Below are 19,561 nucleotides of genomic sequence, written 5' to 3'. Positions count from 1 at the left end.
GTGGAACAATTTTCTGAGATTATTCAATACAGACACAATGTATTCATTGCCCACAGTTCTGTAGGAATAATGTGTGGTGTCCATCTTCATCTTCAAAAGCTAACTGGTGCTTTTCAATTATTATAATGTTGTTCTACCTAAGAACCAATTGAAGATGCTGTTAACATGTTACTTGAGTTGTTCCCTTTGTGAGCTTCACTATTATTGTGGGGGGAAATTACTATGAAATGGTAAATTCTAGGCAGAATGAGTGAAATGGTACAAGGAAAGATATAAAAAATTAAAATTCTGAACAGTGGGTCATTTAATAACAACATAATAATTTTTTATCACTTTTGCAGAGACATGAACAGAAGTTTTAGACTTTATTTTCTTTTTGCAAAGAATTTATCCAAAGAGAAGAGTGGCACGTCCAGAAGTTACTTTCTCAAGTTACATTTTAATGAAAAGTGTTCCCTTCCATGCATTCAGTATTGCTTTAGAGAAAACTAAGAATTTTCATGCTTTCACACTTCACCCTGTTTAGTGCTTCTGGCTAGTACATTAGCTCACAGTGGATATATTGGTTTTTGTCTGCTCTTGGGTCGTGATATACACTATTTATCCTATAGATGAAATATTTAAAACAAAACACATTAGAAAATACATGTTTTGAGAAGTTGTGGTCACAGTATCAAATGTCTGAAAAGGCCACAATGATATGTTCTTGGATGTACACTGCAGATTACTGAGTTCCGCTTTCTGTGGTCTGAAGATTTTCTTCAAAATTAACAGTGCAGGAAAGGATAGATTGCTTCTCACCTATAAGATGACATGTTAAGTTACAGAGAAGTGCATTTAAGAGATAGGCTTTTGGCCAAAGCCTTCATCAGAAAAAGAAAGAGAAACACACACATTTCATTCACACAAGCAAGTGCACCTCATGCACACATGACCATGAACTCTGGCAGTTGTATGTGTGAGGTGTGCTAGCTTGTGTTAATGAATGAATGATGAGCATTTCTCTTTTTTGTTCTGATGAAGGCTTTTACCAAAAACTTGTGTGTAAGTGTCATTTAATTGTGCCTATCTGCAACTTAATGAGTCATCTTTACAGTAAGTAACAACATATCTTTTCCTACATGGTTGAGATTCCAACTTGTTGAACAGGTGTCTTAAAGATGCTCATGGATCAAGACCACATATTGTTCTTACAGCATGTTTGTGAGCAATGAAGAACTACCTTTTTTTGAGTTGTTACCCCACAACTTTGTATTATATGAGTATGTTTTTACAAAGATAGGACAGATGGTTATCTGTGGCCTTGTTAAAGGAATCATCCTGGTATTTGCCTGAAACAATTTGGGAACATCACAGAAAACCAAACTGAGGATGGCTGGACAGAGCAAACTCCATTCTTCCAAATATGTAACTGGACTGCCTCATTCAGTTGATCTCTGTTGTACAATGCTATTATGATCACACTCAGTTTTCACAAGGAAACTTACAATATGAAACATAGCTTTGCATTGCAATGCTGCACACAATACAGACACCCATTGGTGGTTCTAGGACCATGAACATGGTGCCATGTCCCTTGCACTGCCTTTTATTTGTCTGGGAATTTGACTCCTGGCTTGTACAAGTGCTTTTCTGACCTGTGCACATCTCTGTATCTTCCCTTCAGTCTGTCTATGAAACAGAGCGAGCATGAATGAGATGTTGAGCCCTGGAGAATGATATATTACTGTTATGAACTATGGATTTTTGCTTATGATTTTCTTGTAAAATCATTGCACTATGAACATTTTATGTGACATGGTGTTGCAGTTGTCCCTTTTGTTATTAACCCAATTCTGGGTACTCTAAATAGTCTTTAACTGTGCAGAATACATTACTTATCAAGTATGGTTTAGTTGCCTTTTGTTTCCATGATATTTTTCTTCTGTGTTGCTTGATAGAATATTCTATTTTGAGTTGTTTGTTTTGCCTTTGTGAGTGCAAGTCCAAACTGGGACTTGTTCCATGATTATGCATAGAACTATTAGCAGAATAATTATTAATGTTTTGTCTGAGATGTGCAATAGTTTGTTACATGTCATAATGTGGTGCAACAAGCATATTCAATTTTTTAATAGTTCTTGACCGTGAGCATGACTACTAATTTTAGTTATTATTCTTTTCTGCAGTTTGAAAATTTTGTCCAGGTTTTGTGCCTATGATTCCTAGAAAAGAATCCCATAGCTACAAATTAATTTTAAGTTGGAGTAGTATGTCAACACAAGAAATTGGCTGTTACAAACTGTTGACAGAACCCTGAGACCATAACATACTGATGACATTCTTTTTGCCAGTATGTTTGTGTGTTCATTCCATGTTAATTAACAGTTAATATGCATCCATGAACCCTGTATGATTGTTACAGAGTCTACAGGTTTATCATCAGTGCTTAGTGTAATGGGAAGTTGTTTCCCTTCTTCATGCTGAACTGCAAGCTTGTTGCTTTATTGTATTCAATAATGAACCTAATATAAATAAATTCATTTGGTAGCCTCTACTCTTACCTAAAAAGACTTTTAATTCCGGATGTCATCAAATTACATTGATCTGGCTGTGTTTACATTGTTTGCTGCACATTGTAGAAGGGAAAAAAAGACAAGTTGTAGGGTGGTCATGGCATCAATTAACACTTAGGAGACCAGTCACTTAGGATGGGCCTAGGAGAAGAGCCATTATTCCATTTTTTTAAGCATTACTATCACATTTGTAATTGGTATATCATCAAGGGTAACACATACGACAAACAGGGCAAGCTCCAAGATTTATTTTTCATATTTACTTTAGGTCTTAGATACATTAAAAATTTTAAAATACTGATGACAGAAAGTATAGTTATCCTCCCAAGAAAAAAGTGCAAGGTGAGTTGTTGAGCAATTTCTTCCTCTTGGCCTTTCAAAATTTCTTACTCAACAAACATGTAGCAAAATTACAGAAAACTATGAAACTGACCTGACTTGGGTGTGATCCATTTAATGCAGAGTTGAGGCCAAAGATATGTTTGGGCTTTGTCCAAAAAGTGTTAAGCATGTATATATACATTGTAGCTCACATGAGAGTAACTCAGTATACCTCTCTCCAGTGTCTGCGGGATTGGGAGGTTCCAGATGGCCACGATAGTGTGCGGGATCCCTTAAGCATCGATAAAAAGGTGAGTGCAACTTTGCTTTTGTATTCTTCTTATGTTGCTGTGGATAATTACATTACATTGCATAGCATAGAACAGTGATTTATTTATCTATTTATTTATTCTCGTATAAAAATAAGAGATTTGTTTTGGATTTTGAACAAATGTTGCAGATTGTGACACATCTTTTTGAAAAGGGCCACAAGAACACACTCTATCTCAATTACTTATGAGTAACAATATTACGAAAAGGCAAGTTGCCTCTTACCATATAGCGGAGGTGCTGAGTCACAGATAAGCACAACAAAAAGACTATCAGAACTAAAGCTTTTGTTGGCCCGTAAGCCATAGTGTAGCTTCAGTTGCCTGAGACTGCATTTGTGTGTGTGTGTGTGTGTGTGTGTGTGTGTGTGTGTGTGTATCTAGTTTTGACAAATGCCATACTGGCTGAAAGTGCTATTTGTAACAGTCTATCTGCAACTCAGCATCTCCACCATATGGTGAGTCACAACTTTCCTTTTCATGATATTGTTACATTCCATCATGGATTTTCCATTTTTTGATCACTTATGAGTGATATGGTTCAAAAATAATGTGGTACAAATAAAAGGTATTCTGCTTCTCTCAGAGGTATTATTTAATACCATAAAACACTGATTAATAAGATACCCCCTCAAAGCAGCTTTCCTTTATAGATACTTTGGAAATTGGTTAAAAATTTTGAGCCCATGTGAGATGGACTGTCACCTCCACCATTAGTATGATGCCATGCTAGGTGATTGTCACAGTCTTTCCTAATTTTAAAAATATTTTCATTCTTTTTGTAAATTAATGAGCCACATTTTACATTAAAATTAGTTTTACAGTTTTAGTATTATATATTGGTGGCGGTTACAGTATTTTCTTACTCTTGAACATCCCTTTACGTATTATGAGAGATACTGCACAGAATCAAAACGCCTTTTCTTTTTTTCTTTTCATATTTTGTTAAAAAAAAGTGTCAGCTACTGATGCACTAGTGCAAGATACACTGTTCACTTTTGATCATAATTAAAAACTTACAATATTTGTTCTCGTGGTATTAACTGGTTACCTAATGTTTGGCATAAAAGGTCAATATGTTGCACCACATGTGAGGATGACCTGAAAAGTTCTTGGCCTGATAGTGACAACGGAAATTCATCCTTCGAAAGATGTTTTCCTTTTCAACATAATCTCCTCTAATATAAATAAATTTCAACCAGTGGTGTTCCAATGTCATCATCCTTGCTCTGTAGTGTTCGTGTGGAAATGCTGCAAAGTACCCAGTAGCTATTTGGTTCAATGAAAAGCTCTGACCAGCAAGGAATTTCTTTAGTTTTGAGAATAGATGGAAGTCCGAGAAAGACAAAGCTGGGAAATACGGTGGAAGTACCAGCACTTAATAGTGCAAATCCCTCGATTTCCCATTTGCCAAGACACATTTGTGGGTGGGTGCATTGTCTAATGGAAGATGATTTTTGCCCTTCTTTAAACCTGGTCTATTTTCATGACTGATTGTACCCAGTTTTGTTAGAAGTTGAGAGCAGTTTTCTCCAGTTATTGTTTTACCTTTTTCAAGGTATCAAGCAACAAAATTCTTCTTACATCCCAAAACACTGGCACCATGATCTTTCCTGCAGGCACTGTCCTTGCCCTCTTTAGAGATGAAGAAGCAGCTTTTGTCCACTGCATAGACTTCTGTTTGGATTTGGATGTGTAGTGGTGAATCCGTGTTTCATCCACAGTCATGTTATGGCTGAAAGCCATTTCTGTTTCCGTAAAATGCATCAGGCGTGTTTCGGAAAGTGTCATGCGAATATTTTTGTGACGTGCATTGAGCACATGATACCCATCTTTTGCAAAACATTCTCATGTTCAGTTCCTGGTGCAAGATGTGACCAGTACATTTCTTTGATATAGATAACACATTAACAATTTCATGCACCTTCATATGCTGATGTTCCAAAATCATATCATGCACTTTGTTGATAATTTCCAGTGTGCTTGCACTTTTTTGATGTCTTGTGCATAAACCATCTTGGACACTTTAACAACCACATTTAAGTGTGGCTGCTCATTCCTCAATGGTATAAACTGAAGGTGAAGAGCTACCGAGGACATTTACTAGCCACAAATGAATTTCAGTCAATGTTAAATTTTCTTTTATGTAGCATTTAGTCACTGCATGATTCTTGATCCCCCCCTCCCACTCCTTTTTTACACTACATGTACCATAGCTGTTTCAAATGATGTACCTACAGTCAGCTGCCACCTTGAATGACTTGCAATTTTATGTGGAGTCTACTAGCATGCATACCAACATGAGGGCAAAATATCACGCGAGTAGTGCTGCAATCTCTGGGCGAGGCCTGGAACTATTCATACAGCCATTGTACAGGCAGTTGGGTCACCCAGTTTTTTCTGCATCATTATTATCATTAATTATTAAGTAATTGTCTGGAGAAGTTATTGTTAAATGTAAACACTTCAGGTAAAAGGCGACAAAGCACTGTAAAGCAGAAGAGTCAATTCGTCGACAGGCACACACAAAAAAGAAAGAAAACTTGTTAGCTTTTGGAGTAATCCTGTTTTAAGTAGAGTATGCATACAAGTGTGGACACGCTCACACACATGTGCTCATGCTCTTACATGGCAGTGGCTGAACGAACACAGTTAATGCTGCATTTCGGAAGGTGTATTAGGTTGGGGTGGGGTCTGTGCCAGTTGGGGGAGTAAATGGAGATAGGTGGGTGGCAGGAAAAGGGAGGGGGGTTCTAATGAGTGGCTAGCAGCTCAGAGGGAGAGGGGTTTGCTGGCTAGGACTGTAGGAGGGAGGGATGGCAGGTGCACCGGCTAGTCAAATGGTGCACAGTAGTCAGAGCCAGTGGGGAGTGACACACACTGATGGTGATAAGGTGACATGAATTGGGCAGATCTCATTGGATGGAGGGAGGGGAAATTGGTGACAGGTGTGGGGACAGTGGGTTACAGGAGACTGAGACTAGAACGATTATGGGAGCAAAGGATGTGTTGTGAGGATAGCTCCCATCTGTGTTTGCTCAGAGAAGCTGGTGTTGGAGGGAAGAACCCAGGGTTGTTAAGCAGCCATTGAAATTGAGCATATGCTCAGCTGTGTTTTGTGCCACTGGGTGGTCAGTTTTTTCCTCAGCCACAGTTTGTTGGAGAACAGCTGGTTGGTAGTCATACCAACTTTAAAAAAAACTGTCCAGTATTTGCAGTAGAGCTGGTATAAAATGGCTGCTGTCACAGGTGGCTTGGCCTCTGATGGGATAGGATAAGCCTGCAACCAGACTGCAGTAGGTAGTGCTGGATCAGTGGATTTGGCAGGTCTTGCACTTTGGTGTTCCACAGTGAGATGATCCATTAGTGTCAGGCATTTTGGACAGGGAGTGGGAGTGGCACAGGGATGGACTAGGTACCTACACATCATCCTAGTCCAAACTGTGCTGCTCTGAACTCCATGCCACATGGGTCATATCCCTGTGGAAGACCCTATGGTGCAAGACTTGTCCAATCCTCCCACCCAGAACTTCCTCTCCAGCTTTATCATAGCCTTAATCATATTCCGTCAGAGGCTGGGCCACCTGTGAAAACAGCCATTTCATGTATTATCTCTGGTGCTGTCATTGCACAGCTTTTTATATTGGTATGACTACCAACTAGTTGTCCACCAGGATCAACAGCCACTGCCAAACTTTGGCCAGGAACAAAGTGAACCACATGGTGGCACAACACACAGCTGGAGATAACAGCTCAATTTCAGTGGCTTCTTCACCTGGACCATCTGGATCCTCCTCTCCAACATCAGCTTCTCTGAACTACATAAATGGGAGTTACCCTCGCAACACATCCTTCACTCCCGTAATTCTTCTGGCCTCAATCTCTGGTGACTCACTGTGCCCACACCTGCTTTCTGACAGTTCCCCCTTCCTCCGTCCTGTCACTCCCTCTCAATTCAAGTGCCCACATCACCTTCAGCATATGACACACCCCACTGTACCTGATAACTGTGCATCACATGCCTAACCTGTGCACCTGCCACCCTTCCTTCCTGCATTCCTGGCTGGCAAACTGCGCATCCTCGGAGCCACTACTCTCTCTCTCTCTCTCTCTCTCTCTCTCTCTCTCTCTCTCTCTCTCTCTCTCTCTTCCTCCCTCTCCCCCCCTCCCCTCCTCCCCCTCCCTCCTTCCCTCCCTCCCATACCCATCCCAACTAACACAACCCCCACCCAAACCTAGTCCGCCTGCTAAAATGCAGCACTAACATTGTGCGCCCAGCTTGCACCAGTGTCGGTAGGCATAGGTGCCTATACAGTGTGAACATTAATAAAACTGACAAACTATAGGGAGAGGTTCCTGAGGAAATGGAGGGGAAAAGGTGTTATGAACATGGGTCTGGAAATAAATTCTTGCCACAGTAGATGGCACTGACAAATGACAGCCCCTCTGACCACGTCATGTGTTCTTTGTGTATTGCAGGCTGTGAGATTGACGGAGAATACTGTAAGCAGCAGAATGGTCTGGTATCCATGTTGGGAACAAACAGTGATGGTGTTTGTGTGTGGTCAAGCAGATGGAAATGGTAGAGAGGCAGAACCATTTCCTGACACATGTTCACAGGACCTTTTTCCTTCATTTCCAGTCAGGAATCCATCCGTGCAGTTTGTCAGTGTTATTAATGTTCATCCTGTGTGTGTGTGTGTGTGTGTGTGTGAGAGAGAGAGAGAGAGAGAGAGAGAGAGAGAGAGAGAGAGAGAGAGAGATTGTCCAAAAGCTAGCAAGTTTTTGCTTTCTCGTGTATGCCTATCAACAACTCCAGGCTTCTGATTTTCGGTGAGTGGTATCCTTTACTCCTAAAGTATTTCTTGGATAACTGAATAGTTGAAGATAAAATTTATTTGATACTTGCTGGCATATGGAATTCGATGTGTGAGCAGATTTTGGCCCAAGAATTTTGCCTTATGCATACAATCTGTGTTTAACAACCCTGTCTGTTCCTGTAAAAATGATCATTTAAATGAACACCCATAGAATGAAGAGTGATGAAGAGATATTGAGAACTGAGATTGACAAACCATATTGTTTATTAATTTTCAGTATCTATCTCAATTATAAAGTAAATAGTTGGACATTATGATAATTTAAAACACCCACAGAATGAAGACTGACAAAGACACATGTATGAGAACTAAGGCTGGCAATCTACACTCCTGGAAATTGAAATAAGAACACCGTGAATTCATTGTCCCAGGAAGGGGAAACTTTATTGACACATTCCTGGGGTCAGATACATCACATGATCACACTGACAGAACCACAGGCACATAGACACAGGCAACAGAGCATGCACAATGTCGGCACTAGTACAGTGTATATCCACCTTTCGCAGCAATGCAGGCTGCTATTCTCCCATGGAGACGATCGTAGAGAATGCTGGATGTAGTCCTGTGGAACGGCTTGCCATGCCATTTCCACCTGGCGCCTCAGTTGGACCAGCATTCGTGCTGGACGTGCAGACCGCGTGAGACGACGCTTCATCCAGTCCCAAACATGCTCAATGGGGGAACAGATCCGGAGATCTTGCTGGCCAGGGTAGTTGACTTACACCTTCTAGAGCACGTTGGGTGGCACGGGATACATGCGGACGTGCATTGTCCTGTTGGAACAGCAAGTTCCCTTGCCGGTCTATTTATGGTAGAATGATGGGTTCGATGACGGTTTGGATGTACCGTGCACTATTCAGTGTCCCCTCGACGATCACCAGAGGTGTACGGCCAGTGTAGGAGATCGCTCCCCACACCATGATGCCAGGTGTTGGCCCTTTGTGCCTCGGTCGTATGCAGTCCTGATTGTGGCGCTCACCTGCACAGCGCCAAACACGCATACGACCATCATTGGCACCAAGGCAGAAGCGACTCTCATCGCTGAAGACGACACGTCTCCATTCGTCCCTCCATTCACGCCTGTCGCAACACCACTGGAGGCGGGCTGCACGATGTTGGGGCGTGAGCGGAAGACGGCCTAACGGTGTGCGGGACCATAGCCCAGCTTCATGGAGACGGTTGTGAATGGTCCTCGCCGATACCCCAGGAGCAACAGTGTCCCTAATTTGCTGGGAAGTGGCGAAGCGGTCCCCTAGGGCACTGCATAGGATCCTACGGTCTTGGCGTGCATCCGTGCGTCGCTGCGGTCCGGTTCAAGGTCGATGGGCACGTGCACCTTCCGCCGACCACTGACGACAACATCGATGTACTGTGGAGACCTCACGTCCCACGTGTTGAGCAATTCGGCGGTACGTCCACCCGGCCTCCCGCAAGCCCACTATACGCCCTCACTCAAAGTCCGTCAACTGCACATACGGTTCACGTCCACGCTGTCGCGGCATACTACCAGTGTTAAAGACTGCGATGGAGCTCCGTATGCCACGGCAAACTGGCTGACACTGACGGCAGCGGTGCACAAATGCTGCGCAGCTAGCGCCATTCGACGGCCAACACCGCGGTTCCTGGTATGTCCGCTGTGCCGTGCGTGTGATCATTGCTTGTACAGCCCTCTCGCAGTGTCCGGAGCAAGTATGGTGGGTCTGACACACCGGTGTCAATGTGTTCTTTTTTCAATTTCCAGGAGTGTATTTTTGCTTATTACTTTGTGGTATCTATATTGACTGTAAAGTAAATATGCTGATATTATGTAGGATGCTTTGCATAACAGTTAACAATTATCAGTTTACTTATAGGTAATTTACCTGAAACAGACAGTCAAACGTTGACAGTAAGACTTGCTGAGCAACTGTGTACAGATTATAAAAAAATAAAAGAAACATAATCAATGCCTTAGACATTATAATGACTTGCTCAATGAGCACTGGGAAGATAGTCACAAGACTTAACAGCAATATTTGTGGAAAATATAAATTTTTGCATTTCTGTTCCTGTTGAAGATTTTGAGCCATGGTCCTCCTTAAAACTAAACAGAACCAAGAATATACATGAGAACAAAGTCTTTTGCAAGGCCACTATTGTATAAATCATTCTCAGACTTCTTGCCACTTCAATTCAGGGTAAAACCTTGAGCTTTTGAATATTATCTGTATCATATTTTTTAGGAGCAACTGACTGTCTTAACTGCTGTAGTGATGTAAGATGGCAGCTAGTGTAAAAATTCATTGTGCATCTCTGAGAAAAAGTGTGAATTTTGCCATGAAAAAGAAAAATTGTGACAGTTGTAAGGATGAAATTACAAAGTTCAGTGAACGGGTGTCTAGTTTACAATTTATTATCAGTTACTTGAAGATGGATATCAAGAAAAAAGTGATCCGAACATGAAAAACTCGCGCCATGAAAGTACGAATATGTTGGAGAATTGGATGGAAGTGAAGTACAAAAGACGCAAACAGATAATACAAGATACAGAAAATGGTGAAAGAAACATAAATGTAATGAACGAAAAATATTTTCAAGCTCTTTCAACTACGGATTGTGAAAGTGAAGTTAACAGTGAAGTGTACCATGTGGAAAAACCGAACAACTTTGTGAATAAGGTTAAACATGGAATATTTCAGCAGCAGTTAAGTAAAAGATCATATGTAAAAGTGCTCACGAAAAATCTTCCACCGCTAAGCTGCTCTACTGAGCCAATATCAACATGTGTTAGCAAAAAAGACATAATAAATAGCGCCAAACAAGACTTTGCTTACTGCAAAGGTAGGCAGAAAACAGGTAATCTCAGAACAGCAAGTACCGGTAAAATTTAACTGCATGCCGACAGCCAAGGGCAAAATATAGCCACTGAATTTTGGCGAACAAGTAGTCAGAATTTTAATTTTAACTGTACAATGAAACCAGGAGCAAAATTCAGTGCTGCTACATCAATGAGTCAAGAAAAAATTCCTCATTGAGCAAAAAGGACTTTTCCATCTTCCTGGCGGGATCAAACGATATAGTTAAGAACGAAAAAACGAACTCTTAATCTCGCTAAAAAGAAAACTATATGAGCTGAGAGGAACAAATGTTATTGTTTTTCAGTGCCACACTGTTACAACTTGATAGAATGGTCTTGTGTAAATAAAGAAATTGAAACTGCAAATAAAGAGATGCAAAATATTTACAAGCGGTTTGAAAAACAAAATGGTTCAAATGGCTCTGAGCACTATGGGACTCAACTGCTGTGGTCATCAGTCCCCTAGAACTTAGAACTACTTAAACCTAATGACATCACACACATCCATGCCCGAGGCAGGATTCGAACTTGCGACCGTAGCAGTCGCACGGTTCCGGACTGCGCGTCTAGAACCGCGAGACCACCGCGGCCAGCCAAGTGGTTTGAAAATGTAACATTTGTGAACATCAGCAATTTAGGGAAAAGATTTCACACAAAACATGGTTCTCATCTAAATGTACTTCGAAAAAACGTAATAGTAACAAAAATTTTAGAACTTGTAAATAAAATCTCAAATGTGTAGTGTGATGATAGAAAAGTCATACCTCTCATGGACAGGAAGTGTGTGTTACCTGTAGACCCCAATGTGAAATCTGCTGTCAGTGAAGCTACACCTCTCCAACACAAATGTGAAATTTTATTAATGCAAGTGAACACTCCAAATGTTAATAATTCACAGAAAGGCACAGCAGTTGTGGAACACAAAAAAAAATAAAATAAGTGGAACAGCAGCAGCACCACCATTATCAGCAGAAGCAGCAGCAGTAGCAGAAGCAACAATGACTGGAGCAGCAACACAGCAATGATTAAGGAGGAGCCAAAGGAAAAATACATCTGTATCACTCAGTGATAATTTTTTATGGTTTCAAGCCAAGAGGAAATAAAAATGTGAAAAACCAGCCTGCTAACTCACAGATAAGTTACAACAACATCCTATTTTTAAACATTCAGGGTCTTGAAAATAAAGTTGAAATTCTGGAGGAGTCATTGCCACTGAATAAGTATTCTTTCTTATGTCTATCAGAACATTGGCTTATACCAGAACAAATACAATACTATGTACCAGAAGGTTATAAACATGGAAACAGTTTTTGCAGATCTCAGTACCGTAATGGTGGTACTGTTATCTATTTTTCAAATGAAATAGAGTGTAGAGAACTAGATCTTAGTTGGGCATGTGTAGAGAAACACTTTGAAATTACTGGGATCATATGTGATATAATGAGACTTATCATAGTATGTATCTACCATTCCCCTGACTCAGATGATAAAACTTTTTCAGATAATTTAGACAGTGTATTTTGCTACATAACAAAATGGAAACAGTATGTAACTGTAATTGGGGGAGACTTTAATTCAAGCTTTGATGTAACATGTAACATGTAACAAACCCAGTGTAAATAAGTTACTGAATATGCTAAGGCAGCACAACTTCCATCATGTAAATTCAGAACCAACAAGACTACAAGCGTGATTGGATAATGCTTTTGTCAACTGTGCTCGTGATATGTACTCCACCAAGGTAAAGGAATTTGTTTTCTCAGACCACTCAATGTTAACAGTAGAGTTAAGACATTTTATAAAAGGGGATGAGAACAAGGCTGCACAAAAGTTAAAAAATCTAATACCTTAATATTAACAAAATACAATCTCTTAAAACTAAAACACCAGCTGAGCATAACAAACTGGAACAAATTATTTCAAAACTGTGATTCCAGTGCCCAAACAGTTTATGAAACATTCCACAATTACTTAACAGGTATTTTAAAAGCCCATCTTGTTCAAAAGAAATACCATAAAACAAGAAAGGGTAAATTTTGGCACACCAAAGAACTGGAGGATCTAAAAAATAAGCTACTGCTGTTGAAGTGCCTTGCCAAAGTAAACAATTCTAATGAAATTAAGGATCTCGAAAAAATCACTAAGAAACTGTATAAGAAAGAGTTGCAATTGGCAAAACAAAGATACAACACAAATTTCATAAAAAATAGTAAAAACCAATGCAAAACAGCCTGGTCAGTAATTAATACTGTTAAAGGTAAAGTCAGAAACTTCAAGACAGTCTCAATAACAGCAGATACATTCAATAAATATTTTGTAAGCTGTGCAGATGATATCAAAAAGCTGATCAGTAAACCCAATGTAACATGTATAGATTATTGTTGTGGTTGGCAGGAGAGCCAACACCATATTACTAAAGGAGGCCGAAATGCACGCGTCTCAGCTCACACAGGCTGGCGTGAGATCTGGAACATGACAAGGGAATTAGAATTGAGAAAAACGAACGTAGCTGGTGGAATACTTAACTTTAATCCATTAATGAAGAATGTCGCTCTGGACGATACATGATGCACAATATCAATAATAACTGATAATGGCGCCTTGCTAGGTCATAGCAAATGACGTAGCTGATGGCTATGCTAACTATCGTCTCGGCAAATGAGAGCTTAGAAGTCAGTGAACCATCGCTAGCAAAGTTGGCTGTACAACTGGGGCAAGTGCTAGGAAGTCTCTCTAGACCTGCCGTGGGGCGGTGCTCAGTTTGCAATCACTGATAGTGGCGACACGCGGGTCCGTATTATACTATCGGACACGGCCGATTTAAAGGCTACCACCTAGCAAGTGTGGTGTCTGGCGGTGACACCACAATTATCTTAAGAGAGCAAACCTAAATCATAATAGGGCCAGATCATCATTGAAACACTTCAAAGAGGTACACCGACATGAAGTTCTTGAAATAGTCAAAGAAATGAAAAAATCATACAGTACAGATATTTTTAATATGTCAAACAATCTATTGAAAAAAATTATACATTACATTGCAGTACCATTAACATATTCTATAAACCTGTGTCTCAGAATGGTTTTTTCCTGATCCTCTCAAATTATCCAAGGTAACTCCAGTCTTTAAGAAGGGTGTCAAATCAGATCCTGCAAACTATAGACCAATTTCACTAATTTCAGTACTAGGAAAAGTCTTTGAAGGCATAATATATAAGCAGATGTATGAGTACCTAGAACTAAATGGTATGTTAAGTGCATCACAGTTTGGTTACAGAAAAGGGAGACATTCTAGCAGCATTTGAGGACAATGCGCACACACACAGGTAACCTTATGTAATCTGACCACTCACTTCTGCTCTCTAAAATTGAGTACTATGGAATATGTGATAAAAGTTTAAAACTCGTCAAATCATACCTCAGTAAAAGGAAACAGGTGGTGAGTTCAGGAAGGCATCTGTCAAACATACTCGAGGTTCAACGCGGAGTGGCACAGGGATCCAAATTGGGACCACTTCTTTTCCTTGTACACATAAATGACTTACCAGGAAATATAGATGTAAAGACATATATGTTTGCAGATGACACAAGTTTTCTATCTGTAAACCATGTACTTGGTAACCTTGTAAGTGATATGAAATTGGCAAAAGAAAATGCAACATCATGGTTTAATGCCAATGGTCTGCTATTAAATGAGGAAAAGACGCAGAATATGTGGTTCAGTCTATCAAAGACTACAAAAATAGAAAAACAAAAGGCAAAGTTTTTAGGTATTGTACTTGACAACAGTCTAACATGGAACTCTCATGTTGATCACATAGTGGTTAGGTATATATTTGTTGAAGAGACTGATGTGTTGTGTGACATTTGAGTACGTAAAGACAGCGTACTTTGCCTTTTTTCAATCTGTTTTAAGGTATGTGTTAATACTCTGGGGAAACAGCGGAAAAATAAATTAAATTATGGTGATCCATAAGAAAGCAATCGGAGTAATGGTTATGGCAGATAATAGAACACATTGTAAACCATTGTTCATTAAATATAGAATTTTAACTGTTATTAATTTATATATTCTGGACAGTGTTAACTACATACTTGCTGAACGACCTAATTTAATTGTAACAAATGAAAGGCATGACTACTATACAAGAATATGTACTTCTCCGCTTTTGCCACAAAACAGATTAGCTAAAACTTACAACAGTCATAAGTATATGGCAATTAAAATATATAACAAATTGTCTAAAAATGGGTCAATGAATCCTGACAAATTATTTAAAAACAATGTTCATAACGTCTTGTTAAGTAATCCATTCTATTCATTAGAAGAATTTTTAGATATGCCCAATATCAACTTAAATATGTAAAAATTTATTTTGTAAAATTAATAGGTTAAGTGAACTGAAGAAGTCTATTGGATGTAATAATGCTGAATGACCAATAAAGAATCTGAATCTGAATCTGGATGACCTTGTATAGCCCGTAGATGACTTCTGTCACTTAGTAATCATGTAATGCTATTGCAGAAGTTGTCAGCATTAGCACTGGTGGCACCAAAACTCCCACAGTAGCGTAATCCAATTGAAATGAATCTGTTTGCTTCTTTCCTGCACCAAGAGCTTGTTTATTATCTCAGCAAGTTAATTGCAGTAGGATACTTCTTACATAGTTGATTTAAAGGTGCACCCACAGAATGCCTTTTCTCTGTTCAACTTCGTGCATGCACTTCAGTTTCCAATAGTGCATCCACGCATGCACATTTGTGCATACAGAATTCCGTATAAAAGGGAGTCCATGCGTAAAAGCACATTGCTTCTTGGAATCAGTGCACTGTTTAGAAGCCAACAGGCAGCTGGAGTCCATGTGAGTTTTGTTGTGCAGTTTATTGAGGCTATGCTGTAAAGGCCATTTATGTGCAATATTATCTGTTGGCTTGAAAGCAAGCATGCTGAAATCTATATTACAGACAAGGGGAAGTTGCCTGGAATGCCATTTCTAAACTTTTTTGAACAAAGATGATGCCATGAATATCAAGTATTAGTTAAAGTCTGATTATATTCCTGTAAAGATTTAAGACAATGTAAGGCTTGAAGCAGGAAAACAGAGAAGAATAAGAAAAAGAAGCCTAAAAATATGTGGAAGGTCTATATGAAAACCATGGTCAAATGTTCATGCTGTGGTAACACAATAGCACAACTGGGGAGCCAGATGTCTGGGGAAAAAAATGGGTTATGTGTACCTCCTTTGCAAATTCCTAGGAACTGAAATGAAGGTCACACTGATTATAAAAAACTACAAAATAGGATAACATAACCTCCATCCTAGCATATTCTGGCATGGATGACATTAATTTGTCAAGACAGTGGATGTTAATCTACATATAAACTTTCATGATTAAATATCTGTAAACAATTTATTTACAAAATGAAATACAAATGATGCATTGGAAGCTAATTAACCTTCACATAAGAACTAAGAATCTCCAGAATGAGATTTTCACTCTGCAGCAATGTGTGCACTGATATGAAACTTCGTGGAAGAATAAAACTTTGTGCCCGACCGAGACTCGAACTCGGGACCTTTGCCTTTCGCGGGCAAGTGCTCTACCATCGGAGCTACCGAAGCACAACTCACGCCTGGTCCTCACAGCTTTACTTCTGCCAGTATCTCATCTCCTACCTTCCTGCTAGTTGTGCAGGTTCGCAGGAGAGCTTCTGTAAAGTTTGGAAGTTAGAAGACGAGATACTGGCAGAAGTAAAGCTGTGAGGACCGGGGATGAGTCGTGCTTCGGTAGCTCAGATGGTAGGTCCCAAGTTTGAGTCTTGGTCGGGCACACAGTTTTAATCTGCCAGGAAGTTTCATATCAGCACACACTCCACTGCAGAGTGAAAATCTCATTCTGGAAACATCCCCCAGGCTGTGGCTAAGCCATGTCTCTGCAGTATCCTTTCTTTCAGGAGTGCTAGTTCTGCAAGGTTCGCAGGAGAGCTTCTGTAAAGTTTGGAAGGTAGGAGACGAGATACTGGCAGAAGTAAAGCTGTGAGGACCGGGTGTGAGTCGTGCTTTGGTAGCTCAGATGGTAGAGCACTTGCCTGCGAAAGGCAAAGGTCCCGAGTTCGAGTCTCGGTCAGGCACACAGTTTTAATCTGCCAGGAAGTTTCACTAAGAATCTCCCTTAAGTATTTCTCAGTTTCAGGAACAACCCATGAAATTCTTTGTTTTGAAGTAAGAAATAAATAGTTCTAACTGGTACACCTATATATCACCAGTAACCAGCTAACAAAATGTTATTGACTGCCTATTATCACTGCAGTTTCCCAAGAAGAAAATCTAAAACCTCTCTGTGACCACATTGTGAAATTTGTGAAATTGTTATCACATTGCATTTCTCGTACCTCTCTTATTCAGATGCTTTCTTTTAATTTTTTTTAATGCACAGGCATCTTCATGTTTTATTTTCCCATCACTGTTTAGCCTTGGTAAACACAGCACACACTCCCAAGCTAAGAAGGGAAAACAAATGGTGGCAACATAACATCCATGCGTATATGCGTTCCTTCCATGAATTTTTGGGCATATGTTTTTAATTTGCTTTGTTCGTGATTGCACATGAAGAAAGAGACATCATGTGGAGATATCTTAATAGTCCAGCTTTATCCAGTAAACATAAAAGAATATTCTCAGCTGATGTAATCAGCATTGACAGGAATTTAAATTTTATCAGTTGAAACCATTACCTTCAGCAAATTTTATTAGTAATTACACTCTTTAACATAAGAGCCACAGAGCCACCCACCAACTTGTTGGTGGGTGACTGTCATTCAATAACTGTACCTTCATAGCAGTGTCTTTCCTACTTCATATTATTTGGACAATTTTATTAAATTTGGTGTACCTACTACAGTCTACTGCAGTCTACTACACCTACTACACACATCATGCTGTTTTTCTCCATGTGGCATATTCCTTACACCTTAAAGCCCTTTCTTCTTTGTGTAGCACTCATTTGCCATCTGAGGTGTTGATATTCATACAGCTACTTCTCTTTTCTTGAAAGGTTTCTTTAATTTTCCAACAGGTGGTATCTGTCTCTCCCACAGACATATGTGCTTGTCCTCAAGTCATCCCTCCTCTGCTATTTTCCACATCTTGTCATCTCATTCTTGTACCTTGTTTTCTATTCTGCCTGTTTCATTTTTTGAATTTCTATATTTTCTTGTGCATCAATAAAATTCAGTATCTCATGTGTTATCCAAGAAGTTTTACTGGGCCTTGCCTTTTTGCGTATTGTAACTTCTGCCTTCACTATTTCATCTCTCAGAGCTACAGATTTGTCTTGTATTTTATTCTGTTTCCCTGTGTCCATCAACAGTTGCCTAATGCTCCCTTTGAAACTATCAACAATCTGTGATTCCTTGGCCAGTAGTATTACACCTAGGTATTTGATAAACAATGTGACACTCCGAAGATGTTCACTGTGGCTCCTATAATCTTGTAGTATTGAGCTCTTTCTGTTGTTCTAGGCTTGTCGTACATTTTCTACTCCTAATGCTGAGTATTTTTTGTTACACTGAGTACCATCAGGGTCTTGAGTGACCCCAATAGAATTTAATTTTTATTAAGGATAGTTTTAATAATGGTCTAATAAAATCACATTCCTTATTTTTTCCACAATCTAAAACACTGTCAGTGACATTACATTAAATTAAAATGCATATTTTTTAAAATTTATTTCTTTCCATAAAATTTACAAACAATTCTCATGAAACTACAAACATTTTTGATTAAATTCGAAATTGAAATTTATGATGCATTACATTTACAGCAATAAATTGCAGAGTGGTTTTTACACACAGAACATCCACATTTTGAACATTTAGTGGCGAATTTTCTGTCCTCAGACCTTTAACAAAATGGACGCCTTCCTCTTTTTTGTCTGTACTGTTGATGGAGGTACTGGGGAAATAATTTTGTCTGGCTTTCTTCCGACGAGCTGCTTTCCTAATTCTATGAGAAATACCCGTCTCTTGTAGTTGGTCCTTCCTGCCCAGTCTTGTGTAAGATGTAGCCATATGATAAATGCATTCAGTGTGCTGATATCAATCATGTTGTAAAATAATACCACTGGCCACCTTTTGCTCATCCTCTTTGTAGTGTACATTCTAACCAGCTCTTACACGGTATCTATTCCTGATTTTGTTTTATTATAATCCAGGATCATAACTGGCTTGCATTTTTCATGATCCTCCACTTCCTTCCTTGAACGCATTGTGCTGAGCAAAGATACAACTTTTTCCATTTTTGAACAATATGAAACAATTGAAACATGCTCTTGGAATCCAAAAATAGATGAATATATGACTCGACCTTTGGTCTGAGTGAAAGCTGGTGGTAGTTCTCCTTTATTTTTTCTAATTGTTCCTAAGAGTGTGAGATTGATTTTCAGAAGTTCTCTTGCTAAACTAAGGCTAGTGAAAAAATTGTCAGTTGTTACATTTGTGCAATTGTTTTCTAAGCCTTTCACCATATTAAAGCAACTCTCTTGCCTTGACCAACTTCACGAGATTCATTTTCTTGTCGACCAGTGTAAACTTTGAGATTGAGAATGTAAGATCTTGCACTATCACATACATCCCA

The 19,561-nt window shown here is 39.4% G+C and overlaps 1 protein-coding gene across 1 annotated transcript in view; it reads left to right on the top strand.

The window, feature by feature from the left end:
• Window positions 1-19,561, top strand: part of LOC126291562 (uncharacterized) — a 194,908-nt gene that overhangs the window by 73,869 nt on the left and 101,478 nt on the right. The window contains exon 5 of the mRNA XM_049985078.1: window positions 3,119-3,187. Within this exon, the coding sequence (XP_049841035.1) occupies window positions 3,119-3,187 (69 nt within the window). The remainder of the gene's footprint in view (window positions 1-3,118; window positions 3,188-19,561) is intronic.

The sequence above is a fragment of the Schistocerca gregaria genome, chromosome 9, assembly GCF_023897955.1.
Source record: "Schistocerca gregaria isolate iqSchGreg1 chromosome 9, iqSchGreg1.2, whole genome shotgun sequence".
Classification (NCBI taxonomy): Eukaryota; Metazoa; Arthropoda; class Insecta; order Orthoptera; family Acrididae; genus Schistocerca; species Schistocerca gregaria.
Note: the sequence above shows the minus strand (reverse complement) of the source record. Positions and strands in the feature narration are given on the sequence as shown.